Below are 18,309 nucleotides of genomic sequence, written 5' to 3'. Positions count from 1 at the left end.
AAAGTTGGATAGTATCCGAAAAGGACATTGTGTCAATGTAACTTACTCCTGTGGCTTGGCCAACCAGCTATGGAAGTGTACCTTTTGTAGTTACAACTGTTCCCATGAGTGGAAGATCTTCATCTGCTTTGTCAAGGTTATAGGTCTTAACGGGCATCTGTCACCCAAAGGATAGAAACTATTTCCACAGGAGATAAGCTAAGCATTTTTATTTAACTTGAAAGATAGAAAAATGTCATCCGGTAGTAAGGTTTTAGTTGAGACCTAATTTGGAATTATTATTTACTGATCGCGAAGAAACATTTTAAAACAAACTTTTGCAAGCGTCACTTCCTATCAAGCTGGACTGAAATACGGTAGTGGTTATTAGGACTCACGGCGTTCCTGCGGAACTAACAAATTTGAGAAACCACTATATCATAGTATTCGGACTCATCAAAATTTAGGAATTTGTGTTCTAGTCTCGTCTTAAAAAATCATACAAAAAAATTTAATCACGAAACGCGACAGCAATATGCTATGCCCATAACACGTTTTAGATGGTCTAAAACCTCAGATAGACACCTAGAATTCCTATTCTTATCGATGTGTCCAATTGATAGGTAATTGCGATTTTACACGAATGTAACAAGGAAAAGGTATCCTACCATACGGAAATATCTATTGCATGTTAGGATACCTTTTCCGTGTTATCAAGGATTGTTCAAAGTAAAATATAACATGGTGGTTGAAGACATACTGTCAATAAAGCAAACTTTTAGCGAAAGAAATGGAATAGTGCAGACGAAAAAAAATAGAACCGTCACTTATCTATTTGTTTTGTCTCTATTTACTCAAACGTACGAATTTTCCAAGATCATTTAGATAAAATACTGTTGACAAAAACAGTCCTGTTCTAAAATATGTAACAGCATGCCTTGGCTATATTGTAATTCCGATAACCGAAATTCGTTTCAACAAGCATGAAGCCTGCCATTTTTAAATTTAAACTATATCTATATATTCCTTGTTTTCAAAGAACGATGGTTTTATTTTCAAATATGTGGTTTTTGTTTTGTTTTGTTTGTTTAAATCATAGATATCTAACCGTTTTAATAGCCGCGGTGTACTTCAAGTCAAACACTAAAGCCAAATCGGAGTTATTAATCTTTATTTTATTTTTTTTTATAAAAAGGATATCACTCCAACCAAGTTTTTTGTTTGTCTATCGAAAATCATCCGCTATCCGATGGCTCATTTAAAATATGAATGACTCGGCATACTTTAATATTTCATTCGCTGTTGCTTGCATATCATCCATTTTGTGGAAAAGGAGAAGTCATCTTGTATCCATACAAAGTTTAACACTACTGGTAAGTCTAAGTCTGTGACAACGCGAGCTGGTTCTAATTGAAGATCTTCTCATAACACAGATTGGGCTTCAGTGTTCGACATTTTTTGTGGAAGTGCACTATTTTTTAACTACCTTTCTTTGAAATAACCAGAAAAAAACATGCTAACATGTGTTATATTGTGAATTGATTATTACCTGCTACTAGTTAGTGTACGTTATGTAGTCTAGTAGGCCTAAATACAATACACAAGCCCTGTAAGCCTATTTTGCAATGCATGCTGGGACCGCCTGTTTCACTTTCGGTTTGTTGTGGGGAAAACCGCACAAGGAATTTATTTGTGATGTCTTGTCATGATAAGGTATTAATCTGTTCAGGAAGTTTTTCATTTTTGTTACAATTTGATACATTATAACGTGTCCATTTAACATTAGATAGTTAAATTGTCAGACGAGAATGCAGTGGAATATTTTGGGAAAGGGGGTTTCAACTCTAGACCACAGGCTCAGCACGACGAGACACTTTTGGCAGGCGCAAGTGCAGTCTCATTCGTATAGGAGTAAGCTAGGTGCATGAAGCAATAGTTATTGGTATGAGAATATTGACATACGAGGATGGTACCAGTGACATGTGTTATTAAGTAGATTAATTTTTTAAATCACTGTTACATCCACTGTGCTGTGGAGTCCTGGAACGCGGGAGAAACATTTCAACTATCGCTATCCCAGACACTTTTTTTTTACCATAACCATTTCAACAGGCAGGAGAAAAGCAAGGCCAACAGCATCAGTATGACAGATGCGTGTACAGTCCTTGTCAATAGGCTTGAATATTGAGTATATTTACATATGATACTATCTGGATTGTCTCTAATGTCAATGTAACATAATTATGATTTTATCTTCATAACCAGTAAACAAAAGTTTAGTTATCACTCAAATGATTTCAAAATGATCCTGTCACATTGTCCACAAGTTTGCTAAGTTGACAGTACAACTTGCACTTATTGTGAATCTTGTCTGTTTTTATATTTCTTGTATGTGTGTTTGGTTGATTTCTGCACCATAGGAGGTCTGAAAAACATGCATTATTGTAATATTACTTTGGATTTTGTTCTTGGATTGGGGTCTTTATTCTCTAGAGTCATGAGTTGCAATAATTTGTAGATATCTGTATTTTTAATACACTGCACAAAAGTTCATAAAGTTATGTAACTTGAGTTTCAGTTCAACATCTATCGTCTACCTAGATTTCTGAAGAATAATAATTTTCATTGAAGATTTCACATTAGACTGCTTTTCTTCAGTATTTTCTTTTCTTCATTTTTGCAGGACAATATGGCACTAGATGGTATAAAAGTCCATGGTGTGAGTGCAGGAATTTCAGAGAGTGACATCAAGGCGTACTTCAGCAACCATCGGAATGGAGGAGGCAATGTGTCCAAGATATTCTACCCCCTCCTCAACCATGCTGCTGTTGTCATCTTTTCTGATAGAAATGGTATAAATATTGATATGTATTAGAAGCACGTTCCACATGTATATATATTTGCCTTTTGGAAGATAAATAAAAAAAAGTTGCTGGCATTTAAGTCCGGGAAATGTAGTAAACTCAAGAAAGTGACTTGTGCCATAGCAGAAGGCATATAGTCAGTTATTTCAAATGTTTGGCAACTATCACACATTGTCATGCTGTTTTCCTTAAGTACTCCATCTAAATAACTGATAGGACTCTCGAGTGATAATGTTCACAGATAACATATATTCTTAAATTGAAGGTTATTATTTCCTTATGAAATTCCTGACCTTGATCCCACTTTTAAGGTCAGTGTTAAAATGCATTAAAACTCTATATCATTGTTAAACGACTAGAGAAATGATGATAACATGTTGCATGTTTCTGAGAAATATACCACGTTTATTGGAGTACATGCATCAAAAGCCGCCAGAAAATTTTGTTTTCTGAATAAATAAGTAATATAGTTTAGTTGCATGTTATGTGCTTTTGCGAAGTAACATACAGGTTCATTCATTTAAAAGAAGTAATTTTACTCTTTGTCAAAGCTGCTCTATAACCAAGGATATATTAGGGACATGGTGTCTGATTGTGGCATGCTGGTTGGAAGGAAGTTTGAAAAAAGAATTGTCTGTAGATAGAAATCACAGAAATAATTGATTCCATGTTGCAGAGTATCCGCCCTCCCAAGTACATTTGAAAGATGATAGCAGTATCAAACTGTCGAAACTATTCAGATGATAATTAATGTTTTTGTACAGTTGTTACAGGAATCACTAGTCGCAGACATAAGATAAAGAACTGTGATGTCTTAGTTGAGAGTTTGCCTAAGAATGTAAGTACTGCATCTCTCTTTAGTAATTCTTAAATAATTCATTTATGTACATGTACCATATACATCGTTCAGTTAACCAATGCAAACTATTAAGCCAGTCCCGTTATTTTGCCTTTCAGTTTCAAACTAAGATTATTTTATTGTTGTTTGTTAAGCCCATTACCTGAACATTAGTTAGCCGCCTACACGAAGACTGTGGGATTAATACATTGCACTGACAATGAGTCCATCCTCGGAAATAAATCTACCTGACCACAAATACTGACGATAAGTCCATCCTTGGAAATAAACCTACCTGACCACAAAAACTGACAATAAGTCCATCCTTGAAAATAAACCTACCTGACCTCAAATACTGACAATAAGTCCACCTTACAAATTAAACCTACCTGACCATCAATACTTAAGCCCCATTCAGCAATATATATATTTTTTACTTTGCAGTTGAAATATAAACATAAATGATGACTTACAAGTTTAAAAGTATCCATAGTCAATGTAAATGAAAAGTATAAATGGAATCTTAGACTGATTGTTTTACTTTCCTGAAAGGATACAATTGTAAATATTTGGTTAATGTTCAATGTTTATTTGTTTATTTATTTTATACTATGTTATTTATTACCATAGTTTAGTTGTTAAGTCAATGCATTAATTTTGTCACTAAACTATTGTAGATTATTACTGTGCCAATTTTTTTGAAGACAAGATCAATCTTTTTATGAACTGTGCTATTCGATCCCTTCTAATTGACTAAATTACCTTTGCTGTAGATAAGCTGAATTCAAACCAAGGCCTCTTAATCATTTTCCAATGATTTGGCTTTGATAAACAGAAAAATCTTGCCATCTTGTAGTGCATGCTGGGAGTTTTTCCTATTCAGTTTGTTTGTTGCTATCAGTAAATTACATGAGTAGAAGTGAAGTCAAACCCAGATATTGTTCTGGTTCTTATTTTAGATATTCTCTAAAGTCTCTGTGGAGTTACAACAAGAAGTAACAGAGATGCTGGATCAAAACTCGCCTTACCTTGATGTCCTTCAATTTGAGGGAGAGCTAGATGTAAACTTTGACCCTGATACAATGAACTACACCATGACTGGAAATTGGTACCAGGTAGAATGGGCATGGAATTACTTGGAATCTGTTTCCACAGACAAGAATTCTCCAGGACATGTCAGCAACAGACTCTCATCCGTTACACCCAATATTTCCTCAAAAAGGGAGGATTCACCCAAATTTGCTGATACTATGGGGGAAGAGAGCAACATTTCCTGGAATGTCAACCGACAAGATGGTACTGATAAATTTGTCACTTATCAGCCATTTAGGTCAAACATTCCACAGAATGTAGACAATTCAGAGAAAAAGTATACTGCCAAACAATTACCAGCCAATAAAGAGTCAAATGAGTTCAGCATAAGTGACTTAAGCAACAAGCAGAAGCTTGGTCTGGCAGATGCTCACATTCCTCTCCTGGATAATCCGCTCCGTGGCAGGGACATCTGGACTTCCAACTACCCACAACATGGAGACTACATCAGTGACGATACTGATGATGAATTGACAGCTCAGTATCTTGATGACCGATCATCATCACCAGAAATATTTGTACCTGAGCAGCATATTACCAGACCACGTTGCCCCTCCCCAAAAGGAATAGAGTTACTTCACTCGGACTTTGGTGACATGCCCTTGACATTTGATGCTTTTATGGGGTGTATGCAGGTCAAGGTCATCATGGGTGACATTGTCAAAGAAAGAAGTGATGCGATAGTGAACCCAACTAATCAAACCTTGAGCAACACATATGGAATTTCAGCCGCGATTGCAAGAATGGCAGGAAGAGGTTTAATGGATGAGTGTAGGAGTAAACTGACTAGCCATGGCCCTCTAAGTCTTTCTCAGGTCACCAAGACATGCGCTGGTGGAGCATTAGACGACCAAGTGGACTTTGTCCTCCATACCGTACCACCAACATGGCGGGAAGATGAAAGTGATTCTACAACCCATATTCTCACCTGTACTTACTTGAACTGTTTACAGGTTGCTAACAAACAGCTGTGGTTGCGGTCATTGTCATTTCCCTTAATAGGATCAGGTAGAGTATAAAATTCTGACATTATCATGTTTATTTGGAAATAAACCTATGCCTGTTTATACCATTTCTTGCAGTTCCGGTGACAATGATAGAAAATCTATTTCCTGTAACCAGCCCATCCCCTGCTCTGAGTTGGAGGTACTTTATTGGCTTCCTTGGCTTAGCACTGGATAGATAAGATAATTTGAGAGTTCTCTGTCAGTCTGTATGAAAAGTGAAAAATAAAACCTTTTTGTTGATGTAATGATACCAAGAACTAGACAGACAATGATTTCATTTGATATATAATTGTTGAATTAAATTGATGTGATAAATATCCAAATAAATACAATCAAACCTGGCTGATGACACATGAAGGGACCAGACAATGAGTGTTTAATTAGACAGGCGTCTTGATATACAGGTGATTATCCCAGAAGAGAGAAACAATAATACAACACCACATTATTTTTACTTCATTTCTATTTAAAATTGACAATATATATATACAGCTAAGGCACATGTCTATATATTTTGAATTTTGTTTCAAAATTGGAAGGGAAATCACAGTTAATATATCAATAAAACGTCTAATCCCCTTATATATATATATAATCTTCATTCAGCTTGTTTGTTATTTTCATAGATATCTAGGAAACTATAGATTTGAATGTTTTTCAAGTTTCTGGATCTGACAGATTTCCCTATTATAAGTGGTGTCAATTGCCAGTCAAACTTTCTTTGCTTATTTTACTGTACAATCTGCTTTTTTATAAATTATTTTTTTAGGTATCTCTAAAAACTTGCCTTTTGAAATGTATCTCTAGATTTCCTAAATGATCCTTCCACTCTATCACACTCTGTCATGAATTTGAAATTGGAGTTAAACACATTAGTGAAAGAAATATCATTATCAATTGATTAAATGGTTATTAATCAATCTATCATGATCTAACACACCTTTTAGATTGCAAATAAGCTCTCTCCCTGTTGAAACAACATTGACCAAAAATAGGAAGTGGGTTTATTTGCAGGAGAGGGCATATCTGAATATACAAAGTGTCACAAAGACTAGATATTGAGATATAATGACAAGCCTAATTTTAAAACAAATTCCTGTAGATAATACATTTATGATTTATTACAAAGCCAATCTGAAATAAAAGAGATACAGATAATGAATAGCCTAACCATTTATACCTCCATTACCAGGTGGTATGGGTATACCATTGGATGTAAGTGTCCAGGCATTCTTCGACGCCATTCACCTGCACGTGTCTGATGAGAAACAAGCCATTCATCTCCAGAATGTCCGACTGGTCAGCAACACTCAAGACAGTACCTGTTCAGTAATTGTGGTTCTGCGATCACTTCTCGACCTTGACCAAGGGGAGGCACAAAAAAATGCTATAGACCGCTACTGCACCAGGAGCAAAGAGTTTAATTTCAGGGCAAATGACTTTTGGCTTGATAAGAGTGAGACTGATAAAAGTGTTGATGATGATTCTGAGGTTAGAGTGGCTGATCATGACAAAAATGTTGAGGTTCCCATGGCACAGAAAGATCTGGACAGTTCCATTGCAATCAATAAAGACAGTCCTAGGGATCCAAAGCAGATGAGAAGTGGTGATGGCATCCAAGGACTGGAAAGCCAGGATGAAGAATCTTGTATTCAATCAAACAGTGGCCAAGGATTTAGTGTTGGACAGGGCAGAGTTGACAATTATTCTGAAGACCATCAAAGTACAGCAGGAAGGCAAGATCAAAACGTTCATGCTGAACAAGACAATTATGGTCTAATTAACAAAGCTATGGACACTGAATTGCTGCAGGACCACAAAATGGATAGAGAGAAAGGATATGCTGTTTTGGACCTGGATGTTGAAAAACAAAGAGACCAGGAAGAAAGCATTGAAAATTCTATGAGTAGACGGAATATAAAAAGTGATGGACAAAGTCGCCAATTACAAGAAATTGATGTGGAGTTGCAGAGAACACGGCAAATGGATAATTTTAGTGCAGATGGCATTGATGACAGCACATATAAAATGGACACAGGGACACACATGGATAAGAAATCTAGCCAGGGAAATGAAGAAGAGAACTTGAACTCAAGGCATGATGAGATAAAGAGCACAGATGTATCATCATCAGTTGGGAGTGAACAGCCACACAACATGCCCTCTTATGATCAACAAGATTTGCAACAGGTATCTACATCATGCTTATTTATCTTGTGATAAACCCATGACAGTTAATAAGCCCACCATTTGATATAAATTGTTTTGTCGTCAGCCTCTCCTGACTAAATCACTGTTAATGTATTGGCACTCATGCTTATTGTCATCGTCTCTAACCTATGATCCTGATGCTCAGCACAGAGAATGTGAGTGTCAGGACTATGGGATACGAACAATGGCTTATAGTAAGACAATTCATGATACAGTTTATATATATAAATTGTGTTATCTGTTTAAGGTCGCCACTGCCATGGAACAAATCAAGAATTGTCTTGTCATTATATATTATGTTTCTTAAATATATTTTATTCCTAAATGGACAATTGATGTGGCTTATATCATACACATATGTGGAATGTACAGGGATTAGATACATACAGACTCACTTTAATAGGAATTGTATATAATGTTGCTCACAGTTATAATTGTATTCTTTAATGATTAAGCTGGTCAATTCTTATAAATACAAATACCTAGTATTTAGTACATGATATGATGATTGTATTAACTATCAATTTAGACAGATAATTTATTTTGCTTCCCGAACAATGTTCAAGTGAGCAAATAGCAGTCGCCTCCTTTGTTTGTCCTTTTAACCTTTCGGTGTTTAGATCATAACTTTGCCCAAAGTGAAGCAAGGCAATGTGCAGACACCTTAATTACAGAGTTATTGCCCTTCGTCAAAACTGTGTAGGACAACTTTAAATTGTTTCATTTAAAATCAGATACTGAAGCTTTGTGTTTACATTGATCAAGCCTGGAATAAAGATTTTACTTTTGTTAAAATTTTGTATCCAGAGCATGACTTCGCCTGCAGTAAATCTGCAAGAATGAAATATGATGTATACATACGTAATAGAAAAACAATGTGCAGTGTACCAAAGTCAGAGCCTGTGATTCCTCAGTTACAGAGTTATTGACCTTTAATATTGTGTCCAGTTCATAACTTTGCTTGTGTTAAAACTAGAATGATGAATCTTGGTGTATACATTGGTAATACTAAGAGACTGTACTTATAATTAAAGGCAATAATTCTGTAAATAAGGGGTTGCAGACCTTGAATTCAACATACTGTACATGTTTGTATCAAATAAAGTTGTTTCCAGGGAGCATTTGTCAGTTTCACTGATACTGTTGTTTTAATTGATTTACTTTATTCTAAAGGAGGACAGAATGACAGACCATGTGACAGATGCAATGGAGAAGACACAGAATGACCAGTTGGAATAAGTCACTTTTGCTCATTTAATTGACAGATATATATTTTGGAAAATCAAGATTGGATTTGACAATGCAATAGAGTTTGGCCTGAGGCGTATGTTGTACTGCAGAGACTGTTAAATGATTTTCCTTTTAAACTCTGCAATGATGTCAACTGTATTTGGTTGGACTCTTCCTTTTGTGGTTACTCAGATTCAGAATTCAGGTTTGGCCGTGGTTGTAGGATGGGAAAGCAAAAATGCAGTAAATTTCACCAACTTCACTACTATCAAGAACCAAACCAAATACCTGCTGGTTGACAATAAGAAACAAATACAATTGTTTTGCTAGTTTTAGTGTCAGCCACAACCTCTAGGAGTTCGGTGTGGCACAGAGATAGTAGAAATCTCAAACTTATTAGTAGGTACCAGTTTACTAGTTTTAAGAGACGTATACACTCACAAGGTTTGGCCTCGCCCCTAGAAGATAGACCCCCACCTAATACCAACATGTGAAATGTTTGAAATCCAAGCCCCATGCCAAAAATTGAGAGACAAACATTGTGGATTAGTACTTAGGTATGGCCTCCCCTTGAATATTTATCTGCAAAATTAGTTTTGATAAAAATATTTTGGAGTCATCCCTGAAAAATCCAGGTGAGTAATACAATCCCTTTAGACATGGTTTTGGTCAGTAAAGATGTATATACTGAAACAGTTACTCGTGTTGTAGCAGAATTTATTATACAGTACTAGTTTTATGTTTTTAGCTTTTGATCAATTTCTTGGTCATAACTTTAGGTTAATTAGACTTGTAACATCTGCTGGCCCCACTTGTATAAAATATCTCAATTTCAGATTTCCTCAAGCCCAGATTTTCCTCAGCTAATATCTCCTTGAAAATATCTTGTATGAAAATTCCTCAAGGAATTTCAGGACATCCTAGCCGAGGATTTCCTCCTGTTCCTTGAGAAAATTTTATACAAGCCGTTTTTGAGGAGATATCAGCTGAGGAAAATCTCGACTTGAGGAAATCTCAAGTTGAGATGTTTTATACAAGTGGGGCCAGATGGCATAGTGAAAAATCACACACTTACAGATTATATAACAATATCATAATAAATATAGAGAAAACACATGTACCTTAAGAGTTACTTTGAAAAGATTGACAAGGATGTTAAAAGGATTCCATTTGATGAGATTTTTTTTGCCAATTGATAACTCAAGTCCTATATATAGTGTTTGATATATGTTATTTATTCTCTCACCAGTACATATGAGGAGGATACGACACTGTTATTACATCTGTATACTGCTTCATATATTGTATAGCAGTGATTAGAACTGCAAATATCTACATGTACATTGCCTTATTATATGCAAATGATTGTCAGTATATTGTTTTATAGTATGTAATTTTTTGGAACATTTTCTTCAAATCAGTATTTCCAATAGAAAAGAAGTTCTTATAACACAACCAGTATATTTGATGGTAATGTTTTGGTGATTTAACAGTCACTTTCATCAGACAAATGACCTGTGTGACGTACATTGTGTACGAGATGGTGAGGAATCAACCAACTTTTTGCCTGTACTGTAATCCTGTGAACACTAAAGTTGAAAATAGTGTGACAATATAGTAAACAGATAATTATAGAAAAAAAAAAATCACACTAGGTGGTAACAATGTGCTAAAGTCAATTACACTATGCTTTCAAAGTGATCATCAAAAGATCATACTCAAATCATCTTCAGGTTTTGTTAAAAGAATTTCCATTGTAAACATTTGTTTGGACTGCATTCTTGTCTAAACGTATAAAATCCAATATATATTATATATCTTAGTGTGTCATTAAGATTTGCAGTGGTAGCAATCTACATGTATATGGAACCAACTGACCATTTTAATAGTATACAGCTTTAAATGCAGTTTCACTTTCAGTACAGAAGTATATTACTACCATAACAAACAGTTATTACAGTACTTGAATATTATGAAATGTTTTTGCTTCAGCTCAAATAAAAGCTATCAAGGTAACAGTTTTTCATGGAAGTCCTGAAATTAATTGTTATGAAAAAAAAATTTTTTTTTTTGCTTTTTTCAAGATACCTAATTTTGCAGTATTATTCCATACTCGATAAAAAAATCTTAAAAAAAGAGAGATAAAAGATTTTCCTTGAAATAACCTTAACATTAAGTGTTTTGCTTTTTTGTGTTTGCACTGTTGGAAATGTTCTATCCAAAGTCTGAACGATATTTGTGCTAGTATTAGTGAAAATGTTCTACCCACGGCCTGAAGGATTAATTTGGAATACAGAGACGGGTATATGTTTTCATAATGACCTCTTCATTTCCTTTCACATTTTCCAGTTTAGGAGTTACAATGTTTAAGGAGTATATGTATATCATAAGCTATAACACTGTTTTATAAAATCCAGTCTTTCTTTTGTTTTCCTGGCTGAGAAATCCAAATAAAATTCATTAAGTATCGACTTCCAGTATTTATATCTTAATTCTTCACATTTTAACTTAGAATCATGCTATCCCAGAGGTTTGTAGCTTTTTAATGGTGATTAACATTCCAAAATATACATTTCAACACATGCTAGGGTAGACGAGGAATTTTAAAGATCAGGCTGAAGGCAACAGGAATGATTATTTGTACTAATGTGAGAGAACAAGCAAAATCCTGACCACAAAAATTAGACACAAATGAATTCTGTTATGATAGAAAACACAAATAATGTAGAACAGTACATATTTTATTTGGAATATTCAACATACAATTTTAAACAATGAGGATTATCAATCTTTAATTTCTGAAATGAATTTTTACAATCAAAATCAAATTTGATTCTTTGTTTCAGTGACCATTATGAATCAGAACTACAAACTGCCAAATTCTGCTGAGATGAACACAATGAAATTCCCGAGATATTCATTTTGTGAAATAAAAAACATGAATAACGAATTAAATTCCCTCTAACTTTACCATTCCTTTTTTACTCTGCTCTTTTCATAAATTTCTTGATTACAAGAGAATACCAAACATCTATTTGGAACATTTTAAGGTTATGAATAAAGGATTTGAGGTGGACACATATTGCAAAATTAGATTGAAAACTGAGCATTCAAAATCTAAGAAGGGAATTTTCCTGAATTCAGAGTAAATCTGGTCCCAGCAATTTTACTTTTATACATGTATTACAAGTCTAAATAACAGTTCTTGATCACTTTATAGAGGTAAAACAAAACACCAAATTCACCTAATGAAATATGTAAAGTAGCCTGTTACAGTATTGATATTGTCTGCTATTAATACTGTTATGGTTTGGTTGAAGGTAAAATCTAGAATCAGTAACTCTAAATTCACTCTCATCATTAAATGACACTGTTTGAGAAAATCCAAAATCTGGATTATTGACAAATTTTCTGCAATGAGAGTATATTAAACTTATTTTTAAAAAAAGTGCTTTAATTTGAAAAAATCAGAAAAATTTACAACTTGTGAAAAAAATAATTTCAACACAATGAACTGAATATGTCGTACTGTTATACCTTTAGACATAAGAAAAATAGATCAATTTCCGGTGCATACCTTAAACAAAACTCACCAGAGCACCAGAGGGTCAATTGAACCAGCAAATATCTTTGAGACACTGGCATCAAAGAGTTTCAATAACCTTAGATGTCTGAATAACTTACTGCACTGATAAATTTAAAGCACAAATTTTAATGATATTTGTGCTCTTATTATATTACAAGCAAGCACACCAACATGAACACACAATGAACACAAAAAGGAGAGAAATTGCTACCTGCAAATTTCGCCCGAAGTAGTGGACAAATTTTAAATCTTCCAAAATCACACACTTCTTGACAAATGATCACTCGCACACATAACAAACAAGAATAAAGCAATATTTTTACATTCCAAAAGTTAGCAAACAATAATCTCTATATTGTATATTGTAACCATGTATAACTTAATGTTACTGTCTAGGTTTATTGTCTGTATTTAGCTTATTGTATGTTTTTCTCCCAGAAATGTTTTCTCACGATTTAAGCAAGTCATGACATGGCCATCATTAGTTTGACATGATGGAATCAGGTAAGCTGGCAACACAGGTTTGTTCTTCTGTAGCCCAATTTTAATGTAATGATTCTATCTCAAACAACTTCTTAATAATTTTCAGTAAAAGACTTTCTTTCCTCATTACCAGTAATTGTCTATAGCTTATTGATTTCAGATTTAGATACCCAATTCCCAATACGCCGATAAAAAATTAAAAAACCTTACATTTTAAAGGAAAACATGGTAATTCCACATTCAAAAGTTGAATTTTCCTAAGATACATTTTCATACCTATTCAGAGGAAAATATGAAGTTTTTACTCTCCCTTCCACACTTCAACAATTATATCAAATTATTCTCTTACTCTAAAAAATATCAGCATGAACAGAAACTGTTTGAAAGTTTCTCATCAGAACAGATCATGGAAAAAAGCTTACTGAAAAAATCCACATTTACAATGTAGATACAAATTTATACCAAAATTATTCTTATCAGTCTCCACTGTTTCGGACTTGAAACAAGTGGACATCAACATGACAATTCGTATCATACTCATGGAAGTGTCATCCTGATGAAGTAAATGTACAATCAATTTCTGCATCTACTCATCACCAGACATAACTTGTAACCTGAAAATATTCTCTTTTTTTACAGACTGTAAAGATTTTCAATGTTTAGATGTTAAGTTTTCATTATTAAAACAAGCTTTCATTGGTGTAAAAAAAAAGTTTTTCTGTAGTTTATCTTTCTTTAACTATCTATCTCTGAAATCAGTCTTAATAACCAACATTAAATAACTGAAATAAGCCTATCAAACCTAGCTTGTATAATGTAAACTGCTGTCAAACAATACTACTTTTCACTTAGAAGGTTGCTAAGAACATAAATCTTTGAAATGCAATGTATATGCATGCTTTCCAATCAATAAAATGAATTTCTGTTAACTTCTGTTATTTTTTCTTGGATTAATGAAGGCATGCTAGATGTTTTACAGTACAATTTGACATAACATAATATTCATAATTATGCATTGAAGCATTTTCAATCTCCAACAATTTTTTTCACATCTGCCCATACATCTACACATGGCGGTATCTTTTCTACAGTTCCTGTAATTTGGATCTACTTTCTGTACTAAGACCATGAAGTCATTAATAGATATTAATAATGATAATTAATGTTTCATTATAAGTGTATCTGGTATGTTGTATAAACATATCAATAGTTCTAATGCTCCATGTACCTTATGTTATGGATGAATCTTTGACACCTGACTTACACAACAGCTTTAACACAAGGCAATGCTGTGGACAAAACATGATTACCAAAGAAATGTATTCAATTACAAATCAATTAAAATCATGGTTTGTTGAAACATTCTTATTAATTAACAACTTTCATCATCAAAATTACAAGCACCAAGATCAATCTCCCTCTCACAATCAAAATCATCTTCCTTCCATTCTAAAATTAACACTGGTAAAAAAAACGCTGAAAGTTCAACTCTGGATTGTTTCTATATACCGGTTCTTCTTCCTAAAGCTGTGTGTATTCTCACCAATTAATCTTTCATTTAATGTTAATTAGCAGGTGCTATTGATTAGCCGCTTCACAAGCATCTATCCAGTCACTGTAAACATCTATGGCTTCTGAAAGATCTGAGGAATCTATTAAGTAAAATATTGTTTCCCTCCTTTAGTAACATGAAAATATTTATTGTTTTTATTGTCACATGGATGAAAAGTTTTTCAACTTTTATCACTACAATTTATTTATTTACATTATGCATAAAATAATGAATTTACATTCAAATTTTGACCCTTTAGATATAGATTATAGAAATTTGGAAAAGAAAAGAAGAGAATATACAGAATCAGTGCCATCTGCAAAAGGTTCATTCATAAAATTAGGTAAAATATCAATATTCTCATAAATTATCCTCCCCAAACCCCACACATTGCTAGAAATCTGTCACTTTTCTTAAGTGACATTGACTTTTATGCACAAAATTTAAAACATCATGTTGTAAATACCAGTAAAATATTCCACCAGTCTATAATGATATTGTGACAAAGATCTGTACCATAACGATCAAGGAATGCTCATGAATGTATTGCATTCTAGTCAAAATTATTCTGACATTATATCAACTTTTTAATATCGGCCTGGAGTTCATTGACTACAGACCAATGTACAAGGGGTGACTGATAATTTTTGAGCTTCATATTTAAGGGTTTGATTTTTGGCAGACTTTGGTTGACCCACTGACCCTTCTGAAAGTCCTCCAAAGCATGTACGACATCATCATCTGACTGAAAGTGGGTACCGGAAATGGCCTTTTTCAATTTTGGGAATGGATGAAAGTCTGATGAAGTGAGATCAGGTGAATAACACAGATGCTATATCAATTCAAAACCACAATCATTAATGGCAGCCATGGCAATTACAGACTTGTAAACCGGGGGCATTGTCCCGGTGGAACAACACACCATCAGTTTCCGGAGTTACCTATATATCCTGCAATACACTGATCTCTTCTTTCAGACACTATCTCATGATTTTTCATGAAAAATTAACTTTTTATTTTCACTGTTAGTGACCTTTAAATAGTCAGGGAAAAGTAGAGCTGACAAAGGACATCCCTGTTTAACTTCTTCAATACTAGGCTAACAACTTATCAATCAGCCCTAGTATAACCGCTGATATAACATACTGATGGGTCGATGATAGGATAGAATTGATTGTATAATCGTTTCAACTCATCTGATGTGATGATCAATTGTAATTTTTCATAATCGATCATCTGCACCTTTGTATTTTTTTGGGTATTCTCAAAACCAAAATTTATATAATAAGCATGATAAAGATTCAAACTGCCTTTTACACTCTTATACAAATTCTAGGTAGGTGAGGTTTATTAGATTAAAGTCATAAAAACAAAGAAAATATGGTTGCAACGAAGAATGCTTTCACTTTCTATGACTATTGAACACATAGCCAATTATGTAATTGATCAACTTAACCAAAATGACTCTGATTTTAACTATTATCCATAGGGTTTTAAGATTTTTCATCACTAATATAATGTCAAGATAATTCAGATTAATTTTATTCTCAATAAGAATTAAGTAATGAAAAAAGGATACAGTTGATATTTGTCTGAAAGTCCTCTAGACATACATTACAGGTGACAAAGCCAGTGTTTCTCTCCCGGTCGCTGGAACACAGAGGTGCATACAAAACTAGGAAATATATTGTAATTTGATAAAAAGTTAGAAAACAAATACCAAAGGAAAGTGAACTTTTTTTCCCCATGATGTTTGGATTTGGATTAACGAGTGTAGAAATAAAATGACAAATATGATACCATTTCATTTTCTTTGAACGAAAAAAAAAAATGGAAAAAACCCTATCTTCAGTTAGATATTTCCATATTTGCTTTTAATTTCTGGTTTCCAGTATTTTATTCCCTAAACCAGAATTAAATTTGATGCTAATTATGCTTGTGCACTTACAACATACTGTAGGTAGTACCTATTCAATTCAATTGTTTCTTTTAGATCTATCAATGATTATTCCTTTCAGTGTTGTATATACACTGTATAGTGTTTTTACAAACTCTGGACTTTTGACTTGGGAGAAGAGGACCTAAGTGATCAATCTCTGATCAGTTTTCCAAGCATGACAAAATATGTTGTCATTAGTTTGGTACTTGAAGATGGCTTAGTCAAATTTTAAAACTGTTAGAGTGCCTGTCGAGAGCGTATACGTGTAACACTTACAGTTTGACCTCACATGACTTTTCGTGGTTACAGAATGGACAGTTGAACAAGGTAGCTAGTGGTTCTATAGCCTTCCTCTTTGGGGGAGGCTTGTTTGCCTTCTTCCTTCTTCCCATTATTGATACTCAAAATAGTCTTTAGTTCTGGAAAAAAAAAGAACAATGTCATCAATACAAAAAATGCACATTGGTTACGCTAAGTATCGCTCTCTGCACCCCTGAAACATGGCAAAACAGAAGGTCCATCTGTGAAACCTTGTGGATAAAGCAAAAAAGACAAGTTTGATTCATTGATGTACATCAAGCGAATCTCGCTGTCACATGACTGTTTATTGCACTGGCTTTGAAGCTGGGCTTTGCTTCTCTGTAATCTTAAAAGTAGCATATCTGTCTGTGATTGGTCAGATTTTTCTCCTAAAACTTGCTATAGACCAATCAAATTACTTTGCCTGTACCTTCAATTTTACCAGAAAAAGTTCCAGGGGTGCAGGGGGCAAAAGTTATTTTAACCCTTGGAGTATTTATGATGCACAAAAATCAGCAAAACATATTATGGAGGACAATGAATGGTGTGGGCTATTTTTGGCCTGAAATTCATTGATGTTAATCAAAATTCAAAACTATTAATCAAACTTGCAATACTTCCCTGGTAATATTATGAAATCATTTGTCTATCATTTCATTCAATGGTTGCTACATATACAATATCAAAATGAAGTTTGCATAAAACGGAAATTTGAATCTACTTGTTACACATTTTTTCTCATAGGAAAAGAGATGCATTCTAGATCTATGCAAATGTGAGGTGTTGATCATGGTGTTCACAGTAGACACAACAAAAATATCCTGTTAAGAGATCCCAGAGGGATGTTGGTAAAACCATTCTTTAATTTTTATTTGGTCTTTGAACTTTGTATCTTTTCCCTTTTCTCTTTTCTGTTCAGTCCCAAAATCAAATGGGCACTAGGGACCAAGTGGAAACTACATATGAAATTTGAGAGAGATCCATTCAGTACTTCTTAAGAAATAAAGATAACAATCTTCAATGAAAATATCCAAGATGGCCACCTGTTAGCCATTTTGTTTTGCTGATCAGTACCAAAATTAAACAGGCACAAGGGGAACCTACATATGAATTTTGAGATCCATCTAGTACTTCTAAAGAAATTGCGATAACAAATATTTTGTACAGACGGACGGACGACGGACCACAGATGTAGGGAGATTTGAAAAGCCTACCATCTGATGATGAC

At 33.9% G+C, this 18,309-nt stretch overlaps 1 protein-coding gene across 1 annotated transcript; it reads left to right on the top strand.

Annotated features, from left to right (window-relative positions):
• The first annotated feature begins 1,668 nt into the window (after positions 1-1,668).
• On the top strand, positions 1,669-10,080 carry LOC132550970 (uncharacterized). The gene is made up of 6 exons (XM_060215070.1): positions 1,669-1,692; positions 2,663-2,831; positions 3,608-3,681; positions 4,641-5,781; positions 6,973-7,970; positions 9,165-10,080. Exons 1-6 carry the CDS (start codon positions 1,675-1,677, stop codon positions 9,228-9,230), a joined length of 2,466 nt encoding a protein of 821 aa, XP_060071053.1. The 5' UTR covers positions 1,669-1,674; the 3' UTR covers positions 9,231-10,080.
• The last annotated feature ends 8,229 nt before the right edge of the window (positions 10,081-18,309 follow it).

This window comes from Ylistrum balloti, unplaced genomic scaffold (genome assembly GCF_031769215.1).
Source record: "Ylistrum balloti isolate Yb309-2 unplaced genomic scaffold, AGI_CSIRO_Ybal_v1 Utg370160, whole genome shotgun sequence".
Lineage (NCBI taxonomy): Eukaryota > Metazoa > Mollusca > Bivalvia > Pectinida > Pectinidae > Ylistrum > Ylistrum balloti.
This window is presented reverse-complemented; position numbering and strand designations above follow the sequence as displayed.